Raw genomic sequence first — 22,287 nt, forward strand, 5'->3', positions numbered from 1 at the left:
AGTATGAGAGGGGGCAGAGTGAGCCAGTAAGGTGGGAGGGTGAGGGTGCGATGGTAGCAGTAGAAGGGACAGCGAGGGTGGTTGCTGGGGACTCGGAGGCAGACACGGACCCTGGAGGTGTGAAGGAAGAGGTTAATGTGGATGGAGGTGGGATTCTCAGGAAGGTAGGGAACTTGCACGTTCACCTGGACATCCTGGAAAGAAAAGGGTTCTAGTTGGTAAATGACGTTGGGTCAACAGTGATGGGGGGAGGGGAGGACATGGGTGACTTGGGGGGAGGGTGGGGCGGGGGGAAGGAAGAGGCAGCTGAAAACATACTGAACCACCATGCTTCTGAAATCGAAAGTGAGCGGAACCTCGTGTTGGACAGGCACAGGTGCTTCATGGGAGTGTGGTCAGTGGGTGGACGGAGATGCAGGTCAGCTCAGATGGACAACTGAAAGAGAAACCCAGCAGGCAGCATTGAAAATGCTCAGGACATTGAGATGAGTGTGATGGATGAAGGCTCCGCATGCGTGGGAGAGGCTCACATGAGGCTCCGAAAGGCCCAGCCACACACACACTTCCCTCTCCAGAATCAACCGTAGTCCAGCTGCGGTCAGCTGAACTGCTAGTGGGGGGGTTTGCAGTGGGAAGACTCACGAATCCTGTCAATGAAGCTGAAAGACAACTTTACACTTTATAATCTGAAAATAGATTCACTTTCACTCAGTAAAGCGACGAAATGTGTTCACCCATGCAACCATTTGTGCTCAGAAATTCTTAACTTATCTAGACCTACTTCTTCTAGGTGCTACCTTGACAGCCACAGCGGGGGTGGAGACAGCCTATGCAATGGTTGTCCAATGGATGTCTTCAGCATGGGTCCCCTGGAGATCCAAGGCCTTGGGGGCTCTGGCTTGCTTTGGTTGTCCTCCTGTGGTCCAGCTGCTCCTTCTGCAGTGACACCAGACGAGGTTGAGGGGGTCACAGGCAAAGGGGACTGAGGTAGAGGACAGCCTCTGAGATGGAGTAGATGACCCATGACGTCCAGTTACTGCTGCTCCTCCCTTCAGGTGGCTGAGGGTCCCGGCCTGACTCCTTGAGGGGAAGGAGCACCTGGAGGGATGTTGAGGTGCTATGTTTCCTTCGCACATTGGCACTGCAGGAACTCACCCATGGCTACCACGATGGAGTGCAGGTCTGTGCACATCTCTGTGTTCTGCTGGACCAGGATCTCCATGGCGTCCGCCATCCTTCCCATGGAGGCCTCCATACCCTCTCGTGACGGCAGGCGGACGCACTCCTCCGACCCGCGTGTACTCTGTTGAGGGTTTCCAACAGATTTGTGTTCCCCCGCCTTCTGCTGACTCTCCAGAATAAGTTGTAAGGCCGCATCCGGAGGCTCACCTTCTGACTCGGACCTCACAGACGCCTCTTCCCCAAAAGTCCTCCGACTGCCAGGGAGCTCGGCTGAACCTGCCTCCTCTTTCTGCGTGTCCGTGCGGTGACCACCAGATTGTGAACTCAAGCCTGTTCTTGATCTAGGTCCCACAGAGGTGTGTGTCCCTGTGCTGGTGCAGTGTGTGGGTAAGCACTATGACGGGTCTTCCAGGCTGCTTATTTCCAGCTCTTCAATGGAGGAGGTATCATCTTGGCTGGAGGTAAGGAGCTGGAGGGAGCTGAGGGACTGGCTGGCTGAGGCTGTCTGTCACTTGGCAGAGCTCCCCGTGAACCAATGGAGTCTTACAAGTAAGGCAGATGAATTGAGGGGGCTGATTAACACATGGGAATATGATATTGTTGCTATCAGAGACATGGTTGAGGGAAGGGCAGGAATGGCAGCTCAATATTCTACAGTATGGAATCTTCAGGCATGTCTGGCGGGGGTGGGGGGGGGGTGATGTAAAAGAGGTGGCATTGCATATTGATCAAGGAGTCAATTACTGCAGTAAGGAAGGATGGTATCTTAGAAGGTTCCTCAAATGAGGCCATTTGGGTAGAACTTAAAAATAAAAAGGGAGCAATCACTTTGCTAGGAGTGTACTATAGGCCTCCAAACATCAAGGGGAGATAGAGGAGCAGATATCTAGGCAAATCTCAAAGAAGTGTAAAAATAATAGGGTAATAAGATTAGGAGATTTCAACTTCCCCAATATTAACTGGGTGGTCCAGACAGCCTCTCGGTTAAGCTAAGTTATTTAAAAATTCCAGATGGAAACTTAAAACAACAGTCATGACCTATATTTTTAAGTGGTATGTTTCAGATGCAACTCGAAATTCAGGAATCAGACCACCAGTTACCAAGAGATTTTATATTAAACTAAGTGAAACATTTTATTAAGTTACAACACATCAAACACATATACATGGCTACAAATGATTACTATCATAACTTTTAACAAATTCCCAAACTAATCTCCATGAAGGCAACAGCAACCCATAGACTTAACCAGACATCAGGCAAAGCATTTTCACCTCACGAATTCAAAATGAGGCTCCTCTCACTTTGGTTCCTGTGGAGACAGTTGGAGGCTTACAGCTACTTTGATCTTACATTGCCTCTGCCCCGCACACATAAAACTACTATCCTTATGCCTAGCACAGCTCTTTGAATGTAAATTCTCATTGTATCACCAGCCTCTTCTAACAATAAAGCCCCTTTCATAGTGCCAATTTTATTAGTAATATAAATATATTGCTTGGTCTCTGCTAGCTAGGTGCCAGATTTCACTTGTCTTCTTGAATGCTCTATTCAAAAAATACAAATGCATGCTATCTCTCTTACATATCAAAACTAGTACACATGAAAGCAACCAGACTAGTTGACTTTAATCCAATTAAGACACACCCACAGATCAAACCTCTTCTTTAAAAGAAAAATATTTTCCAATAATATTATGTACATTAATAGCTTCATGACATTGGGATAGTCTTAGTGTGAAAGGCTTAGAGGGGGCAGACTTCTTAAAGTGCATCCAGGAGAGGTTTTTGAGCCAGCACGTAGAAAGTCCTGCAAGAGAAGAGGCGGTACTGGACCTAATTCTAGGGAATGAAGCCAGGTGAGTGGTAGAAGTGTCAGTGGGGGAGCATTTCGGGGTTAATGACCATAACTCTAATATTTACGGTAGATTTGGAAAAGGACAAAATGGACCGGAAAAAAACGTCCTGAATTGGGGGGAAGGCCAACTTCAATGAGTATTTTTTTTAATGCATTCATGGAATGTGGGCATCGTTGGCTGGACCAGCATTAATTACCCATCCCTAGTTGCCCTTGAGAAGGTAGTGGTGAGCTGCCTTCTTGAACCTCTGTAGTCCATGTGGTATAGGTACACCCACAGTGCTGTTAGGAAGGAAGTTCCTGGATTTTGACCCAGCAACAATGAAGGAACGGTGATATCTTTCCAAGTCAGGGTGGTGAGTGACTTGGAGGGGAACTTCCAGGTGGTGGTGTTCCCATCTATCTGCTGCCCTTGTCCTTCTAGGTGGTAGTGGTCGTGGGTTTGGAAGGTACTATCTAAGAAGCCTTGGTGAATTCCTCCAGTGCATCTTGTAGATGGTACACACCTGCTACTGTGCGTCGGTGGTGGAGGGAGTGAATGTTTGTGGATGTGGTGCCAATCAAGCGGACTGCTTTGTCCTGGATGGTGCCCAGTGTTGTAGGAGCTGCACCTATCTAGGCAGGTGGGGGGTATTCCATATTCTTGACTTGTACCTTGTAGGTGGTGGACAGGCTTTGGAGAGTCAGGAGGCGAGTTACTCGTCACACAATTCCTAGCCTCTGACCTGTTCTTGTAGCCACAGTATTTATATGGCTAGTCCAGTTCAGTTTCTGATCAATGGTAACTCCCAGGATGTTGATAGTGGGGGATTCAGTGATGGTTATGCCATTGAGTATCAAGGGGCGATGGTTGGATTCTCTCTTGTTGGAGATGGTCATTGCCTGACACTTGTGTGGTGTGATTGTTACTTGCCACTTGTCAGCCGAAGCCTGGATATTGTCCAGATCTTGCTGCATTTGGACATGGACTGTTTCAGTATCTGAGGAATTGCGAACGGTGCAGAACATTGTGCAATCATCAGCGAACATCCCCACTTCTGACCTTATGATGGAAGGAAAGTCATTGATGAAGCAGCTGAAGATGGTTGGGCCGAGGACACTATCCTGAGGAACTCCAGCAGTGATATCCTGGAGCTGAGATGACTGACCTTCAACAGCCATAACCACCTTCCTTTGTGCTAGGTATGACTCCAACCAGCAGACAGTTTTCCCCCTGATTCCCATTGACTCCAGTTTTGCTAGGGCTCCTTGATGCCACAGTCGCCAGACGTCCACCAAGTTGAAGGACCCGACCAGATCCCTCAGCTTACTCACACCTAGTGTGCGGTGCTGGGCACCGTGACGGTCCCGGGCTTCGAGTATATAGTTGAAATCCCCCCCAAGGACGATGCACTCACCCGCATCAATGGAGCCCAGATGAGTGGACACTTCCTCAAAGAAGCTCGCTTGCTGCTACGTGTCCAGGGGAGCTTACACATTCACAAAGTGAAGCGCCACGCCCCCTAGGTGCACAGTCAGGTGCAGCAACCAGCCTGGCACCGGCTCCTTGACCCCCAAGATCTCCGGCTGAAAATGTGGGACCAACAAAATAGCTGCCCCACCAGAACTGGAGGCTGGGTGACTCACGTAGACCCACCTCGCCACTCCAGAAGCCACGTAGCTTTGTCTCCCTGAACGGTATGGGTTTCCTGCAGGAAGCACACCTCATACTTCCCATCCCTGAGGACAGAGAAGCTTTGGAACCTGTGCTGTGCGTCCCTGCTGTCATTGGTATTGAGGCTGGCTATGTTAGTCCTTGATCGTCATTTCGGGGTGGGTGTAGCTCTTCACCCCCAGGGCCTTGGTGAGGAGGCGGGAGGATGATGGGGCCACGGGAGCAGCAGGAACCACAGGAACAGCTGCAGCTACATAAGATTTCTTAGGGCCCCCGCCCCCGGTGACAGCACCACCTCCACAGTCACCCAGGAAAGCCCAGCTACAGGTGACCCTGTCGCAGCCATAGGGGCTGAGCCACACCCACCCCGAGCTCTATATTCCACAATATCCCACCCCGGGGAGAGAGGGAAAGAATGGTGTAACCTCCTCCTCCGGGATGACAAAAAACAGAGAGGAGAGGAGGGAGAGGGGTAATGGACAGGGAGACACAAGAGGGAAAGTGTGAAGGGTAGGTGGGTGTCACTCAGTGGAATGGAGTGCGGGCCTCGATGTTCTTCCCGTAAGGGGAGGGTGATGTCTTCACCAGGCAGACGGTACTGCCTGGCACACAGGAGTCAGCCCTGTCCCTCTTCGCCTGGCAGCACCAGCTACCTGGACTCTGGCACGGTTGGAGCGGGGAGGTGGGGGGGCGGCAAGATCTTGAACACACACACACACACACACACACACCTTCTCCCCCAAGTCTCTGCAGGATCTTCTCTCCTCTCCCTATAAAATGCACAACCGTCTTCAGCCCCCACTGAACAAAAGGCTAGACACCCACCTCGGATGTTAAACCAAACATTCCTTGCCTCCTGGCCTCCCTGTCCTGCAACAGCAGCACCTCCTCTCTCTCTCTCTGTCTGTCTCTCTCTCCTGCAGGCCCCAGGCCCTACAGGCTCCAGGTCCCAAGCAACACGGAGGATGGAAGAAGGCTTGAGGGAAGGCAGCAACCCAATAATATGAACAGCCACAGGAAAATGGCAGCAGGAACAGCCACAGGAAAACGGCAGCAGCAGGAACAGCCACTGGATATCCCGCAGCAGCCACAGCCAGCACCAGGCTCAACCACAGCAGCAGCAACACAGCTCAGCAGCAATGAGCTGCAGCTGAGACCCACCAGTGAAAAAATGTTTTTGTTAACAGTTCTCAACCACCGAACCCATACAGAGTTCGCCCTTGGCGTTTCAGGGCATAGACCACATCCATGGCGGTAACAGTCTTGCGTTTAGCGTGTTCCGTGTAGGTGACCGAGTCTCGGATTATATTTTCCAAGAAAACCTTGAGAACTCTGCGAGTTTCCTCGTAAATGAGGCTGGAGATGCACTTACCGCCCCCACAACGAGCAAGGCGGCGAATGACAAGTTTAGTGATTCCCTGGATATTATCTCGGAGGACTTTCTGGTGCCGTTTAGCACCCCCTTTACCGAGACCTTTCCCGCCTTTGCCTCTACCGGACATCACACCCGGAGATACAATCCCGGAATGCTCTGAGACCCACCAGGAAGCACAGCCTGGCCATGGGTGTTAATCACTTGTACATAATGTTCGCAATTACCAATAAACTCCCGAGAATGTCTCCCTGTCTATAGCTCCTTGTTCTGATGAGCAGTGTTCTTGTCACTCAGATGTGAAACCTTTCTGCACAAGATAAAGGCAGGTGTCTCAGCCCAGGGCCTCTTCCCTGTGTCTGTGCAACCTCAGACCACAGTGATGGTCCAGCCTCACACTCCCTGGAGACATTACTGATGCCTGCACTTCAACAGTGCTGGTCATTGCTGCCAGAATGTAGTGGGCAAGCGCCAGAGTTCTCTCATTCTCTCTGTGTGCTCTCAGCACCTTTAAGGTGGGGCTGGCCCCCATCACACCATCATCTGCGACCAGTGATGCTGTGCACCAGCTCCTGAAGGGCTGAGGTGCGGAAGGTGGACACAGCATCAGATGCATCTAAAGTTTCATGGCTGTGTCTCTGAGATGGCCCTGATCATGGAGCGCAAGTGAGCTGCCCTCGGCCGGACAGGAGTCAGACACTCTCAGAGGCTATGTGAAGATCTATGGAGTGTCCTCACTGCATGTTGTCATCATCCTCGGCGACACTGGTTCTCTGTCATCTGCAGGAATGGCAGGCAGCGTCTATAGACCCTGGGTGTCACTTGGCGCTGACCAGCCACGGCTCGCTGTCCCTCCTGGGCAGCGTGTGTGGGAGCTCCTGCTGCCCCTTCTTCATGAGGTTGCTGCTCCTGCCTTTGCGCAGTCAGGAGCCTCAGTCACTCTCTCCTCCGTCTTCTTCGCTTTCTGTAGGCCACCAGGCACACAGCTAGGTCACCAGGATGCATGATCCTGATGTGGTCCTCCTGCAGCATGAGAGAGAGACATGGTTATCATGGGTGTATTTAGCACCTTTCCTGGCCCTGTGTGACCGTCCCTTAATGCTTCCTGGAGAGTGCTGGTCACCCCTCGGATGGCCAGAGATGATTGTGCTGTATGGCTGCCATGTCAGCCTGCGACATGGGGGACTCTGGTCCAAATCGGTTGCAGAGATTACAGGGGGCAGTGAACGCCTCCAGCAGAGGCTGCTACATGGCCAGCGTTGGCAAGGTGACTGTACAGCGTGTGCAGTCCAACTGCTCCGTGGTCCAGTAAAGTGGTGGTGGATTCGAAGTCTGTGGCAGGGGGAGCGTACGGTAAGGGACGGCCCTTTGGTGCCTCCGCGATGCTTGCATGGGTGGGCAGGCTAGGAGCCTGACCCCAATCATATTACTGTGGCTGTGCCTGATCTGTCTTAATTGCAGAGACCTAGTCAGTTTATATAAGTGTCCCTAATGCGTGGCCATTTCCCTCGCTTACCCTGCCCCCCACCTCGATTGCCTGTCCCCCTTCCTTTTTGAATAATGAAGTTGCATTTGCTAACTTCCAGTCTAATGGGACCTTCCCTGAATCTAGGGAGTTTCAGAAAATTAAAACCAATGAATCAACTATCTCACTAGCCACAACATTTAAGACCCTAGGATGAAGTCCATCAGGACCCAGGCACTTGTCAGCTCACAGCTCCAACAATTAAAAGTCCTGTTAAGGCCATTAAAGTCTCAATTAACTTACATTTTTCGCTGCCCGTCCAACTTTACGGGTGGGATGAGATTTCCAAAAGAAAATAAAAATAAAATAAAAATTTTAAAATTTAATTAATAACATGTCCCTGCTCATGTGACAGAGTCGGTTTTGTCAATTCCAGTGTCATCCTCTTATAACAGGACAGCCCAATGCCTATATCACTTGCATCAACGGCCAACTTAAATCGCAATACAGTTTTCAAACTGTCAAATGCCTTCTGACACTCCTGTGTCCATTGAAATTTCTTGTTCATTTTTAATAGTTCGATCAATGGAGCAACCACTTGGCTAAAATTTGGTACAAATTTCCAGTAAAACCCACTCATGCCCAGAAATCTCAAAACTTCTTGTTTTGTTGTAGGCACTGGGAAGTCCACGATAGCCTTGACTTCCACATCTCTTGGAACCACCTTACCATGTCCAATGGTGTGGCCTAGATACGTAAAATGCACTTTTGAAAATTCACTTTTAGCCAAGTTCATCACCAAATTAGCTCCTTGTAGTTGACTAAATAATTCTTCTAGATGTTGTAAATGCTCCTCCCATGTTTGACTGAAAACTATCAGGTTGTCAATATAAACAGCATAATTGCTCAGTCCTGCAATTACTTTGTCAGTCTTTGAAATGTTGAGGTGCATTTTTCATACCAAATGGCATGACTTTAAACTGACATAGTCCATCTGGCATTCCAAAAACGATATCTCCTTTGCTCTCGCTGATAACAGTACTTGCCAATATATTCTTAGCAAGTCAACCTTTGTGATAAATTTTGATTGTCCCACTTTCTTAATGCAGTCTTCCAACCGCGATATATATGAATCCACTTCTGTCACCACATTCACCTTTCGATAGTCCAGTCTGTGTGTTCCATCCAGTTTCGGTATCAGTACAATAGGCGAACTCCAGTTACTGCAACAAGACTCAATGATAAAATTTTGAAGCATGAAATCAATTTCTTTTTGTACTGTGATAAATTTGCCAGATTTAACCTACAAGTGTGTTGCCTTAGCGAAGATAAAACTTCTACACACACATCATGCATAGCTAAATTTGTACCCCCTCCAGCTTATTTCCACAAATTGCTTTGTGTGACTGCAATTGCTTCTCCAAATCACTTCGACACTTGTTTGGAAGGTAACTAAATATTACATTTAAATTTTCAACTACCCCCTCATTATCCAATTTGATTAGAGGAAAATCAATTTCAGAATCCTTCATTTCTACCTCTTTCTCCTTATCTACCACCACTAATACCTCCTTTTGGTTTCCTCTTCCCTATCAAAGTACTTTTTAAGCATATTTACATGACACACCCTCAGCTTCTTTCTTCTATCTGGAGTATTTATTAAATAATTTACTTCACTCAGTTTCTTTTCAGTCCTGTAAGGCCCACTAAACTTTGCCTTTAATGAGTCACCCAGTACTGGTAACAGAACTAACACTTTTCCCCCAGCAACAAAACTACGAGCTGTAGCTTTCCTGTTTACATTCATTTTCGTCACTTGCTGTGATATCTTTAAATGTTCCCTAGCCAACTCACATGCTCTGTTCAATCTTTCTCTGTAATCCAGGAGAGTAGTTTCTGAACTCTGACCCACCAATTTCTCATGAATCAATTTCAGTGGTTCTCTTACCTCATGACCATAGACTAATTCAAAAGGACTAGATCCAATTGATGCATTAGGAGCATCCCTAATAGCAAATGACAAGAATGAAATCCCCCATCCCAATTCTGTGGATAGTCCTGACTATATGTCCTCATCATCGTTTTTTACTTCATCTTTCCAAAGCCCCTTGTGACCCAAGATGGTAGACTGTTGACTTAAACTGTTTTATCCTCAAACTGTTCATTACTTCCTTAAACAGCTGTGACATGAAATTTGAAACCTGATCGGATTGTATTTCTTTTGGTAAACCTTATCTTGTAAAAGAATTTAGTCAACTCTCCCAGAATTTTCTTTGTTGTAATATGTCTTAAAGGTATCGCTTCAGGAAACTTGTAAACTCATCAATTATTGCCAGTAAGTACTGATTTCCACTTTTAGTCTTAGGGAGAGGTCCTACACAATCAATCATGACCCTAGTAAAAGGTTCTTCAAATGCTGGAATTGGAATTAAAGGTGCCAACTTAATCACTGCTTGTGGTTTCCTTATCACCTGACATGTCTGACATGTTCTACAGAATTTGACTACATCTCCATGCAATCCAGACCAATAAAAATCTTTTTGTATTTTCACTTGTGTCTTTCTAATTCCTAAATGTCCCCCATTGGAATTTTATGAGCTATTCGCAGGATCTCATTTCTATATCCAAATGGTATAACAATCACATGCACTTCCCTCCAGTTTTCATCTGCTGAAACATGATACAGCCGCCACTTTCTCATTAGAACGTTACCCTTAAGGTAAAACGTTCTGGAATACATTCTGCCTCTGTTTCTAAGTAAGCTGTCTGATATAACTGCTTTATTTGCAGCTCCTTTTCCTGTAGCTCTACAACTGCCTTGAACTAAATACCTCAACTGCATTCTCCTCCATTCTTTCTTCCTGAACAATCTTATCAAAAACTGTGTCAGGTGTTGGGCTTCAACACCTTCTCCTTGACTTTTAACTTCCCGTTCTTCCTGTGAGCCTGTGATCTTGTTATCACACAATCTGGAAACAATCCAGGATGCTCTTTCTGCAACACTCTGTTGAAAACACTTCCACAGGCTGCTCAACTACCATAGGTATCACCCAAATCTGAGACCTAGCTATATCATTACTTAAAATAAATTGAACCCATGCAATGGGCAATTTTTCCACTGCTCCAACAATCACCTCACCTGTTTTCCACTTACTCTTTAAATTTACCTTCAACAATAGAATAGGTTTAGCATCTCCATGAACCCCTTATTGTCACCTGTTCCTGCAATACTCCCTCTGTACAACAGTGAACATTATATACCAGTGATTAACACCCGTGGCCAGGCTGTGCAACTACTTTTACCCAAATTTCCCAATCCTGCCACTACGTCTTGGTGCTCTGCGGACATCCACAGCGGAGGTTGAGGCAGCCTGCTGACTGCGACGCCCTGTCTGTGATTACTTTGGCAGGCGTCCTCTGGCGGGCCAAGACCTGGAGAGCCCCGGCCTGTTTTCGGGGTCCTGCTCTGTGGCAGTGGCATCCTCCTCAGCCTGTGAGGCTAGAGCTGCTGGGGTCACAGGAAGAGGGGATTCAGATGGGCCGGTCACCCGCGGAGTCACCTGGAGGTGTGCACGTGTTGATCCTCCTCCCTATGGGTGCCCGAGGGACCCTGGCTGACTTGGTGAGCGGAAAGGGTAGTTGGAGTGAGATCGAGCTGCCCGGCACCCCTCTCACATTCACACTATTGGAGGCCAACTATAGCATCAGTGGTGGAGTTGAGCCCGCGCAGCAGTGCAGGAGTGACATCCTGGGCCTAGGCGGCCACCATCCTACCAGTGTTGACCTCGGTGCGTTGCAATGCTGGCGCTATCACCTCAGACTGAAGATGGACGGAATCCTCCATTGTGCCTTGCAATCTGAGGAGTGCAGTGGACATCCCTTCCTGATGTTCCCGAGCTTGCCTTTGCAGCTCCAGGAACTGTGGCATGACCGAGTCCAGAGGCTCCTCATCTGACTCGGACTCAGCAACGTTCTGGCCTCCAGCAGCTCCTCCGAGTGCCGGGGACCTGGGAAGTCCCTGCCGCCACCTGCTGTGGATCAGACAGTGCGATGTGCTCACCAGATTGTGATCCCGAGGCTACTCTAAAGCGAGGTCCCTCCAAGATGTGTGTCTCTGCACTGGTGGAGTGTGTGGGTGAGGCTGTGATGAGAATTCCGGGAGGGTGCCTTCAGATTCCTCTACAGAGGTTTCTTCGGGGCTTGATTGGAGGCCCTGGGTCATGGACTCTGTCGGCTGTTTCCCAGGTGTACCTGCGAAAGCAAGGGGGGATAATTAGTATATGGCAGCGGCCTGTGAAACAGGACACATCACTCACAGCATGGTTGTCTGATGGATGTTGCACTGCTGCATCCTCACTTGGTAGAGCAGCGCCGACCTCACCGTCAGCACAGGACCGGTCCAGATCCTCGCTGGCCAGCTGGCTGGCCCTGTTTTCGAATTCTGTCAGAGCTTTGATCTCCAGCATCCCCCACCTGTCTGCGACCTTTCCCACCTGTTGTGAGCCAGTTTGTCCTGCACGGACAGAGATGGGGAGAGTGTATCAGGATGCCTGCCGGGCCAGATAATAAGTATGCCTGGCCTGTGTGGGTGGTGAGTGGTTCCATAGACGGGATGAGGACAACGACGGTGAGTGTGAGAGAGTGAATGATGATGCCCCTTGCATTGGCGGTGAGTGAGGGCCCTGTGGATGTGTGATGGGTTTGTGAGTGAGTTGGGAGTGATGAGAAGAGTGACTTACCCTGGCGGAATGGAGATCATTCATCCTCTTGTGGCACTGGGTGACTGGCCTCCTCTGCAGGGCATTGGCGCTGACCACCGCTGCCACTGCCTCCCAAGCCGGGTTAGTGACTTTGCTGCCCATCTTGCAGCCAGAGCTGGGGTAGAGCACATCCCGGTGGCCCTCCACGGCATCCAGCAGTCGCTCGAGGGACCCGTCATTGAAGCGGGGAGCTGCAGTCTTTTTTCCTTTGCTGGCCATGTCTCCCGGGCAGCGGTGGTGAGCTGGTGGCGATGAGCACTTTGCTGGCGGCTGGCGTGATGCAACAGCGGGGTGATGGTGGGCGGGCGAATGACAGCCCACTCACCATGGAAACGGTGTGTTTTGTGGGAGTGAATAAATAATGAGGTGGGCTTGGGACGGTAAGGCATGAAAACCCGCCATTTTTGTCAGCGGGTAGGACTCCATTTTACCCACCCACTACTGCACTTAGTGCAATTCTAGGAAAATTCCACCCAAATGTAGATTAAACTCACCCATGATTGTCAGCATACCTTTGTCACAAGCCCCCATTATTTCTTCCTATATACCCCATCCTACAGTGAGGTTACTGTTATGGGGCCTTTAAACCACTCCCACTAGTGATTCTTACCTTCACTATTTATCGTCTCTACCCAAACTGATTCTACATCCTGGTTTCCAGAACTAGGGTCATCTCTCTCTATTGTACCAATGTCATCCTTAATTAACAGAGCTACCCCTCCACCTTTTCCTAGCTTCTTGTCCTTCCTAAATGTCATGTACCCTTGAATATTCAGGTCCCAGTCTTTGTCATTTGCAGTCCTGGAACTCCCTTCCTAACAGCACTGAGGGTGTATCTACATCACATAGACTGTAGCGGATCAAGAAGGTGGCTTACCACCACCTTCTCAAAGGGCTTTAGGGAAGGACAATAAATGCTGGCTTAGCCAGTGAAAACCACATTCCATGAAAGAACAAAAAATATCTCCTAGATGCTACAGATGGTCCTCGTATATGAATCACAAAAAGGTTACATGGGGGTACAGCAAGTAATTAGAAAGGCAAATGGAATGTTGGCCATTGTTGAAAGGGGTTGGAGAATTTTTTATTCTTTCATGGGATGTTTTGTTGCCCATCCCTAATTGCCCTTGAACTGAGTGGTTTGCTAGGCCATTGCTGAGGGCGGTTAAGAGTCAACCACATTGCTGTGGATCTGGAGTCACATGTAGCCCAGACCAGGTAAGGACGGCAGATTTCCTTCCCTAAAGGATATTAGTGAACCAGATGGGTTTTTACAACAATCGATGATGGTTTCATGGTCACCATTACTGAGCCTAGCTTTATATTCCAGATTTATTGGGTTGAATTGAACTGCCATGGTAGAATTTGAACCCATGTCCACAACTCATTAGGCTGGACCTCTGGATTCTAGTCCAGTGACATTACTACTATGCTACCATCTTCCCCTATAAAAATAAGGAGCCTTGCTACAACTATAAAGGGCATTGGTGAGACCACACTTGGAGTAGTGTACAGTTTGGGTCTCCTTATTTAAAAAGGGTTATATTTGCATTGGAGGCAGTTCAGGGAAGGTCCACTGGGCTGATCTCCCTTGATCCACAAGGGAGTCAAGGGTTACAGGGGAGTAGGCAGGTAAGTGGAGTTCAGGCTACAATTTCATTGAATGGCAGAGTGGGCTTAAGGGGTCAGATAGCCTACTCCTATTTCTTATGTTTTTACATAGGAAGGTTCCAGGTTCACTTCCCAATCTGTGTTCATTAACATTTGCACTGATAGTTAACCTCAGAGTGCCTCAGCAAGGGAGGCGTAAAACAAGAGCCAAAAAGTCTGGAACCCCCACCCTTGATCTAAGCCAGGAGTTGGCTTGTATGAAAGTTGGATGAGAACAGGAGCAGGTTCAGTTCTTACCACTGAATAGTTCTCTTCACACAAGAGCAGCCATTTTGAATAAGACCCAAGAAGCAATAGTGAGCCTTCAGTACCTGTTTAGTCATGGGTCTCCAGTATTGGCCTCATCATGAGCCATCACCAGATATGGGGAATGTTTTACGGAGCAGGGATTTCTTACAGAAAATAAACTGGCACCTATGAAACGTGTCTGACTATAAAATCTTGAACATATTTGATATGTTAAATTATTATATGAAGATGTACCTGTATTTACAGAAATAAGCCACCAGAGGGAGCTGCCACCATTTCAAACAAAGGTTAAAACTGAATAAACAGAATTTTAACCTAAAAAAAGGGGGTGGGGTAGTTTGGCTGATGGTGGGGTTAAAATCTCAGTAATTTGTTCCTTGACTCAAACCCACCTCCAAGCTGCCCATTTCCAGTTTGAAGTGGGGCCAGGTGACCAATCCGATCCAAGGAGGCGGGTTGCAATCTAAATATGCTAATGAGGCTGTGAGCTTCATTATCATTCAGGTTTTAGACTTTAACTTCTAACCAAATGTCGGGAACCCGGCAGCTGCAGTGAACTGAGGACCTGGTGGATTCAGGAGCCCAGTTACTTTCACACCCACCTCCTGGGCCCAGGTGCCTGAGGAGCCTCTATGATCGGGGGAAACCGCCTCTCCCCACCAACAGCATTCACTGTGTGGCCTTTGAACCCACCATGAGGCTTTCAACTTCAATCCACTCCCGTTCCCAATTGGCCTCTAATACATCACTCTCCCCCAAGGCTCTCCTACCACATGGACCCAGGCCCGCATCCCCCCCACCCCCCACTGAGATCAGCAGCTCATCCAATCGACCTCCCACCCACCCACTGCCCCCCTGCAGTTATCCTGGACTCTGGGTCCCTGCAGCTTTCTGTCGGCTTAGTAGAAATTCAGATCAATGGGATCGGATGAAAGATTCTGCCACTGAGTGGCTGCTGAGAGATTGTTTCCACGTCGGGGAATCTAAAACACGTGGCACAGTCTCAGGATAAGGGGCTGATCATTTAGGGCTGAGATGAGGATTTCTTCATTGAGAGGGTTGTGAATCTTTGTAATTCTCTACCTCAGAGGGCTGTGGTTGCTCTATCATTGAATATATTTAAGGCTGGGGGAGACAGATTTTTAGTTTCTCGGGGAGCTAAGGGATTTGGGGAGCGGGCGGGAAAATGGAGTTAAAGCCAAAGATAAGCCATGATCATTTGGAATGGAGGGCAGGTTCAATGGGCCGTGTGGTCTACCGGTGCCCCTATTTCCTATGTTGACTTGACATGTTAACCCTACCTTCATCTCACCACAGATACTACCTGACCTGCTGAGTGCTTCCAACATTTTCTGTTTTCATTTGAGATTTCGAAGATCTACATTACGTTTCTTTTATTTTGATAAATAGATTAATTCTTGCTTAGATGTCATTTATTCAGATTCCTGAATTGCCAGCATAACACAACAGTGATTATTCCGCACATTGGCTGTTGTATCTCAATGAAAGCTACAGCATTGACAGCACTTGAATCTTGCCAAGATTTGATCCTAGGAACAGCCTTTGAGATTTTTCAATACAGTGCTATATAGAGCATTTCATTTTCTGAAATGCAGATTTTAAAAATCATCTGATAATATTGGACAAGGAAAAAGCAGCTGGCCTGCACCATAGAGTTGTGATGCTTTATGAACACACGCATCTCCCCATCACCCACTTAGGGGCATGGGAGAGGCAAACAAAATAAACGTTAAAAAACCAAGGCCAACTAGGGGAAAAAAACTGATAAACTTATCTCTAATCCCTCTAGGTCAGTGCTGCCCAATAGGCTGAAACCTACAAAAAAGGTAGCAAAAAACTAACCCAAAATTATACTACTTGCAACAGAAGCAACACTACGGCCGGAAACTTCTAGCCCTGTTGGTGTCGGGCATCATAGCTGGGGGGCGGGCAGCGAGCAGGGGGGGCGGAATATGGCAAGAAAGCCAAAAGTCAGTTTCACGCTGGCGTGGGAGCACAGAGGAACCATCTGACGGTGTCTGCCATGGCAGAACGCCAATCCCACTGGAGGCCGGTGTGAACCCGCTTTACATCCCACTGATGGGAGGCAAAGTAAGGCCCGACCGGAATGGTCCCCATACGCCAGATTTACCGTTACGCCGGTGGGAAAACACGCCAGCCCAGAACACGTCTGGACAAGTGTGACGCGCAGAAGTTGGGACTTACCGTTAGGGCCTTGCTCAGATCGCAGACATCTAAGGAGCAGGAGATGCTGGAGCCCTACAGCTACTGGACCCTGGAGGAACACGTGCATCACACGCTGGGTGGATTCTCATGGACATGGCTCCACCACGAAGCAGCTCACGGAAGGTGGGAGGTCTCTGTTGATGCCTCGGGTCTGCTTCGGAACATCACAGTCTTGGCCTTGGGCTGCTACAGATGTTCAATGGGGGCGGGCGGGGAGATCCAGTTGTGAGTGGGAGAGGAATGTGTACGGGGGTGGGTGGGAGAAGGTGTACCTGGGGGCGAGATTGGGAGTGGGGAGGAGGGCATATGGGGGTGGGGTGTAATGGGGGAGAATGCAGCAAGTGGGGAGGTAGGTAAAAGGGGGAAGGAAGGTCTAAGGGAGGGAGTCTGAGAGGAGGAAGGAGTACGGGGGATCAGGGAGTGAGGGTGGGGGAGGGAATGAGGGTGGAGGAAGCATTAAAAGGGGAGGTGATGTCCAGGTGAACGTGCAAGTGAGGGGTCTGTGGAATTGATGACTGCCTCCTGGGGAGTGAACTGAGGGTGGGCATGGTAGGAGGGAATGGTGAGCATGAGAGGGGGCAGAGTGGGCCAGTGAGGTAGGAGGGTGAGGGTGCGTTGGTAGCAATTGAAGGGACAGCGAGGGTGGTTGGTGGGGGCTCAGAGGCAGACATGGATCAGGGGGTGGGAAGGAGGAGGTTGGGGAGGTCAACCTGGATGGGAGGTGGGATTCTCAGGAAGGTAGGGAACTTGCACATTCACCTGGACATCCTGGAAAGAAAAGGGTTCGGTTTGGTAGGTGACAGTGGGAGGTGGAAGATGATGCCAGGGGGGTTGACAGTGATGGGGGAAAGGACATGGGTGTCTGGGGGAGGGGAGGGGATGGGGAAGCTGATCATAAACTTAAATGACTACCATGGCTGTCAAAATCGAAAGTGAGCGGAGCCTCGTGTTGGACGGGCACAGGTGCTTCATGGGAGTGTGGTCAGTGGGTAGGCGGAGATGCAGCTCAGTTCAGATGGACAACTGAAAGAGAACCCCAGCAGGCAGCATTGAAAATACTCAGGACACTGAGATGAGTGTGATGCAGGAAGGCTCCGCGTACGTGGGAGAGGCTCACACGAGGCTCCGAAAGGCCCTGCCACACACACACTCCTCCCTCCAGAATCACTCGTGGGCCGGCTGCATGCAGCTGAACTGCTAGTCGGGGGATGGGGGGAGGTATACATACAAATGCACAAAAAAGGAGCAGAAAGAGGCCATTTGGCCCCTCTTGCCTGCTCTGCCATTCGATAAGATCATGGCTGGTTGTTTGTGTTTTGTGATCCACATTCCCATCTAACCCCGATAGCCTTTGATTCCTTTGCCTAACAAGAATCTATCTACCTCTGCCTTAAAAATATTCAATGGTCCCGCCTCCACCACCTTCTGAGGCAGAGAGTTCCAAAGTCACACAACCCTCTGAGAGAAAAAATTTCCCCTCATCTCTGTCTTAAAATGGCGACCCCCAATTTTAAAACAGTGCCCCCTAGTTCTGGACTCACCCACAAGAGGAAATATCCTTTCCACATCCACCTTGTCAAGGCCGTTCAGGATCTTGTATACTTCAATCAAATCACCCCTCACTCTTCTAAACTCCAGTGGAAACAAGCCCAGTCTGTCCAACCTTTCCTCACAAGACAACCCATCATTCCATGAACGGGATGAGGACACCAGCTCCAGAGGATATGAGCCTGATGGGGATGTGAGGGTGTGTGTGAGAGTTAGTGGTGTTGTCCCTTGAGGTGCGAGATCCCTGTGGATGTGTGATGGGTTTGGGAGTGTGAGAGTTGAGAGGATGAGGTGGTTGACTTACCCTGGCGGAACAGATGAGACCATTCATCCCCTTCCTGCACTGGATGGCTGACCTCCCCTCTGCTCCAATGGCACTGACCACCACTGCCACCACCTCCCAGGCTGGATTGGTGACTCTGGTGGACCTCCTGTGGCCAGAGTGGGGGTAGAGGACATCACAGTGTCCCAGAGAAGCATCACTAAATTTGGGGGCTGCTGTCTTCTTTGCTTTCAGGGCTATCTGTCTCCTGGAGCAGTCCTGGTATGTAGACATGAAGTAGGCTGCACTCTAGTGCACCTTAAATATGGTGCCCGGAGTGAGGAAGCGCTTAGGTCACGGTGTGGCGGGCAAATCCGACTCTGCTCACCAGCGATCCGGCGTGTTTCCCGTGAATGCGTTATTAATGAGGCAAGACACACCGGGAGTGGGACGATATGGCATGAAAAGCTGCCACTGTGGCCAACAGGTAAAATGTCCTTTTTCCAGCCCGCTACCCTACTTTGTGCAAATGTGAGATGATTCTGCCCTACATCTTCAACTGGGCTGCTTTGTCCTGGATTGTGTTGAACTTCTTGAATATTGTTGGAGGCCCAGAAACCCCAGTTTGAAGTATACCAGTTTTACACAGGTTCACTGAGGTGATGTCATGGTGGAGGAGGAAACCATTGATATTTTTGGGCTTTTAACAAAGCTCATACTCTCCAACATCTTAAACCTCCACCACTGCCTTGTGGGAAAATACCAGGCAGTGTCTTCCAGACTTAAACACCAATTCTTTGACCTTATGGCTGATACATTCATGTGTTGCCAGCGTAGGAATGCAGAAACTGCTCCCTACAGTGTACAGTACTAATCGTGACTCCTCAGACACTGAAGCGGTTCATGTTAGAATGCAGCAAGACCTGGAGAACATTCAGGCTTGGGCTGACAAGTGGTAAGTAACAATCATGCCACACAAGTGCCAGGCAATGACCATCTCCAACAAGAAAGAATTTAACCATCGTCCCTTGACGTTCAATGGCATTACCATCACTGAATCCCCCACTATCAACATCCTGGGGGTTACCATTGACCAGAAACTGAACTGGGCTAGTCATATAAATGCTACAAGAGCAGGTCAGAGACTGGGAATCCTGTGGCGAGTAACTCACCTCCTGATTCCTCAAAGCCTGTTCACCATCCACAAGGCACAAGTCAGGAGTGTGATGGAAAACTCCCCACTTGCCTGGATGAGTGCAGCTCCAACAACACTCAAGAAGCTCAACACCATCCAGGACAAAGCAGCCCACTTGATTGGCACCCACTTTATTCCCCAAAAGATGCACTGCAACAACTCACAAAGGCTCCTTCCAAATCTGTGGCCTCTGACATCTAGAAGGACAAAGGCAGCAGGCACATGGGGATACCAGCAAGTTCCATCCAGACTTGGAAATATATCACCGTTCCTTCACTGTCACTAGGTCAAAATCCTGGAACTCCCTCCCTAACAACACCTGTTGGTGTACCTACACCACATGGACTGCAGCGGTTCAAAAAAAGCAGCTCACCACCACCTTCTCGAGGGTAATTAAGGATGGGCAGCAAATGCTAGCCTAGCCAGCGACAGCTACATCCCGTGAAAGAATAATAAAAACAAATTGGCAAACCATGTGGAAACATCTATTTTGGTCTCTACAACTTCCAAGCTGAAGGAAACTACCAAAGTCAGAGCTAAATAATCTAAATAGACTATCACTAATGGAGAAATTACTGAAGTTTGGTGTTGATTCAAAATTCTTGTTGTCGTCTTCAACTATGTCCAAGGTCTTGATTCCCCGCATCTTTGCAATTTCTTACAGCTCTACCGAGTTTTTCTCTCTCGGGTTTGCTGAATACTTCCCCTCCCTGCTTCTTAAATTGGTTAAATACTAAATAATCAAGGGGCAAAAGGAGGGGAGGAAATAAATACAATAACTATCACTAGAGAAAAAATACTAGGGAAACTAATGGGGCTAAAGGCCGATGCGTCTCATGGACCTGATGGGTTGCATCCTAGGATATTAAAGGAAGTAGCTGCAGAGATAGTGGATGCACTGGTAGTAATCTTCCAAAAATCCTTAGATTCCGTAAAAGCCCCAGAGGATTGGAAAACTGCCAATGTAACACCCTTATTCAAAAATGGAGAGAGACAAAAAACAGGTAACTATAGGCCAGTTAGCTTAACATCTGTCATTGGGAAAATGTTAGAGTCTATTGTAAAGGATGTAATAGCAGAGCATTTAGAAATACATAATCGAATCAGGCAAAGTCAGCAAGGCTTCATGAAGGGAAAATCATGCCTGACAAATGATTAGAATTCTTTGAGGAGGTAACAAGCAGGATAGATAAAGGGGAAGCAGTAGATATAATATATTTGGATTTCCAAAAGGCATTCGATAAGGTACCGCACACAAGGCTACTTAATAAGATAAGAGCCCATGGTGTTGGGGGTAGTATATTAGCATGGATAGAGGATTTGCTAACTAATAGAAGACAGAGTTGGGATATGGGGGGCATTTTCAGGTTGGCAACCTGTAACTAGTGGAGTGCCCAGGAATCAGTGCTGAAGCCACAATTATTTACAATATATATTAATGGCTTAGATGAGGGGAAATGAATGTACTATCACCAAGTTTGCAGATGACACAAAGATAGGTGGGAAGGCAAGTGAGGAGGGTGACACAAAGAGTCTACAGAGAGATATAAACAGGTTAAGTGAATGGGAAAAAACTTGGCAGATGGAATATAATGTGGGAAAGTGTGAGGTTATGCACTTTGGCAGGAAGAATAGAGGAGCTGAATATTACTTAAATGGAGAAAGACTGCAGAAAGCTGCAGCACAGAGGGATTTGGGGGTCCCCGTGCATGAATCGCAAAAAGCTAACATACAATTTCAGCAGGTAATAGGTAAGGCAAATGGAATGTTGGCCTTTATTTCAAAGGGAATGGAGTATAAAAATAGTCTTGCTAAAGGTATACAAGGCACTAGTTAGACCACACCTAGAATACTGTGTACAGTTTTGGTCCCCTTATCTAATGAAAGATATACTGGCATTGGAGAATCCAATCCAGAGAAGGTTCACTAGGTTGATCCCGGGGATGGAGGAATTTTCTTATGAGGAGAGGTTGAGTAGGTTGGGCCTGTAATCATTGGAGTTGAGAAGAAGAGAGGTGACATTATTGAAACATATAAGATTCTTAGGGTCTTGACAGGGTAGATGCTGAGAGGTTGTTTCCCCTTGTGGGAGAGTCTAGGACCAGAGGGAATAATCTCAAAGGGGGCACCCATTTAAAACAGAGATGAGGAGGAATTTCTTCTCTCAGAGGGTAGTGAATCTATGGAATTCTTTACCACAGAGGGCTGTAGAGGCTGAATTGTTAAATATATTCAAGGCTGAGTTAGGCAGATTTTTAATCAGTAAGGGAATCAAGGGTTATGGGGAAAAGGCAGGAAAGTGGAGTTGAGGGTTATCAGGTCAGCCATGATCTCATTGAATGGCAGAGCAGACTCGATGGGCCGAATGGCCTACTACTGCTTCTACGTCTTATGGTTATGAAATAACTCTCCTCACTTTCCTGCTCAAAACCACCTCACTATCTCTGCTTTTAAATATCTCCCCATACTACATTTCCTCTTGATCCCTGCAACTTTGAAGCTGCTTGATTTATTGCTACATTGAAGTTCCTATATAATTGCAAGTTGTTTTGTTAATTCAAAAGATAAGAATTTTCTTAAACTGCAGCTTTACTATGGAGGTCCAACTTCTGTATTCTGTAGCATTACTGTATTAATATGTTGCAAAACTGTTTTCAAGTATCTTTTCAAATGGACACTTATGACTTTAACAGTGGCAAAAAAGGGAGCTGCAAGAAAAGTTCAGTATGTTAAAAACTGAGCTTACACTGCAGAAGCAAAAGAACAACAACATCAAGCATGTGAAAGAAAGCCTATCTGAGGAACTGTGTGTTTACAAGTAAGT

General features: G+C 48.0%; 1 protein-coding gene across 1 annotated transcript in view; it reads left to right on the forward strand.

Annotated features, from left to right (window-relative positions):
• The window catches only part of LOC144696157 (syncoilin-like), a 61,965-nt gene that overhangs the window by 34,944 nt on the left and 4,734 nt on the right, over positions 1–22,287 (forward strand). Inside the window, exon 3 of the mRNA XM_078567514.1 lies at positions 22,157–22,281. Coding sequence (XP_078423640.1) covers positions 22,157–22,281 — 125 coding nt within the window. The remainder of the gene's footprint in view (positions 1–22,156; positions 22,282–22,287) is intronic.

The sequence above is a fragment of the Cetorhinus maximus genome, chromosome 21, assembly GCF_964194155.1.
Source record: "Cetorhinus maximus chromosome 21, sCetMax3.hap1.1, whole genome shotgun sequence".
Taxonomy (NCBI): domain Eukaryota; kingdom Metazoa; phylum Chordata; class Chondrichthyes; order Lamniformes; family Cetorhinidae; genus Cetorhinus; species Cetorhinus maximus.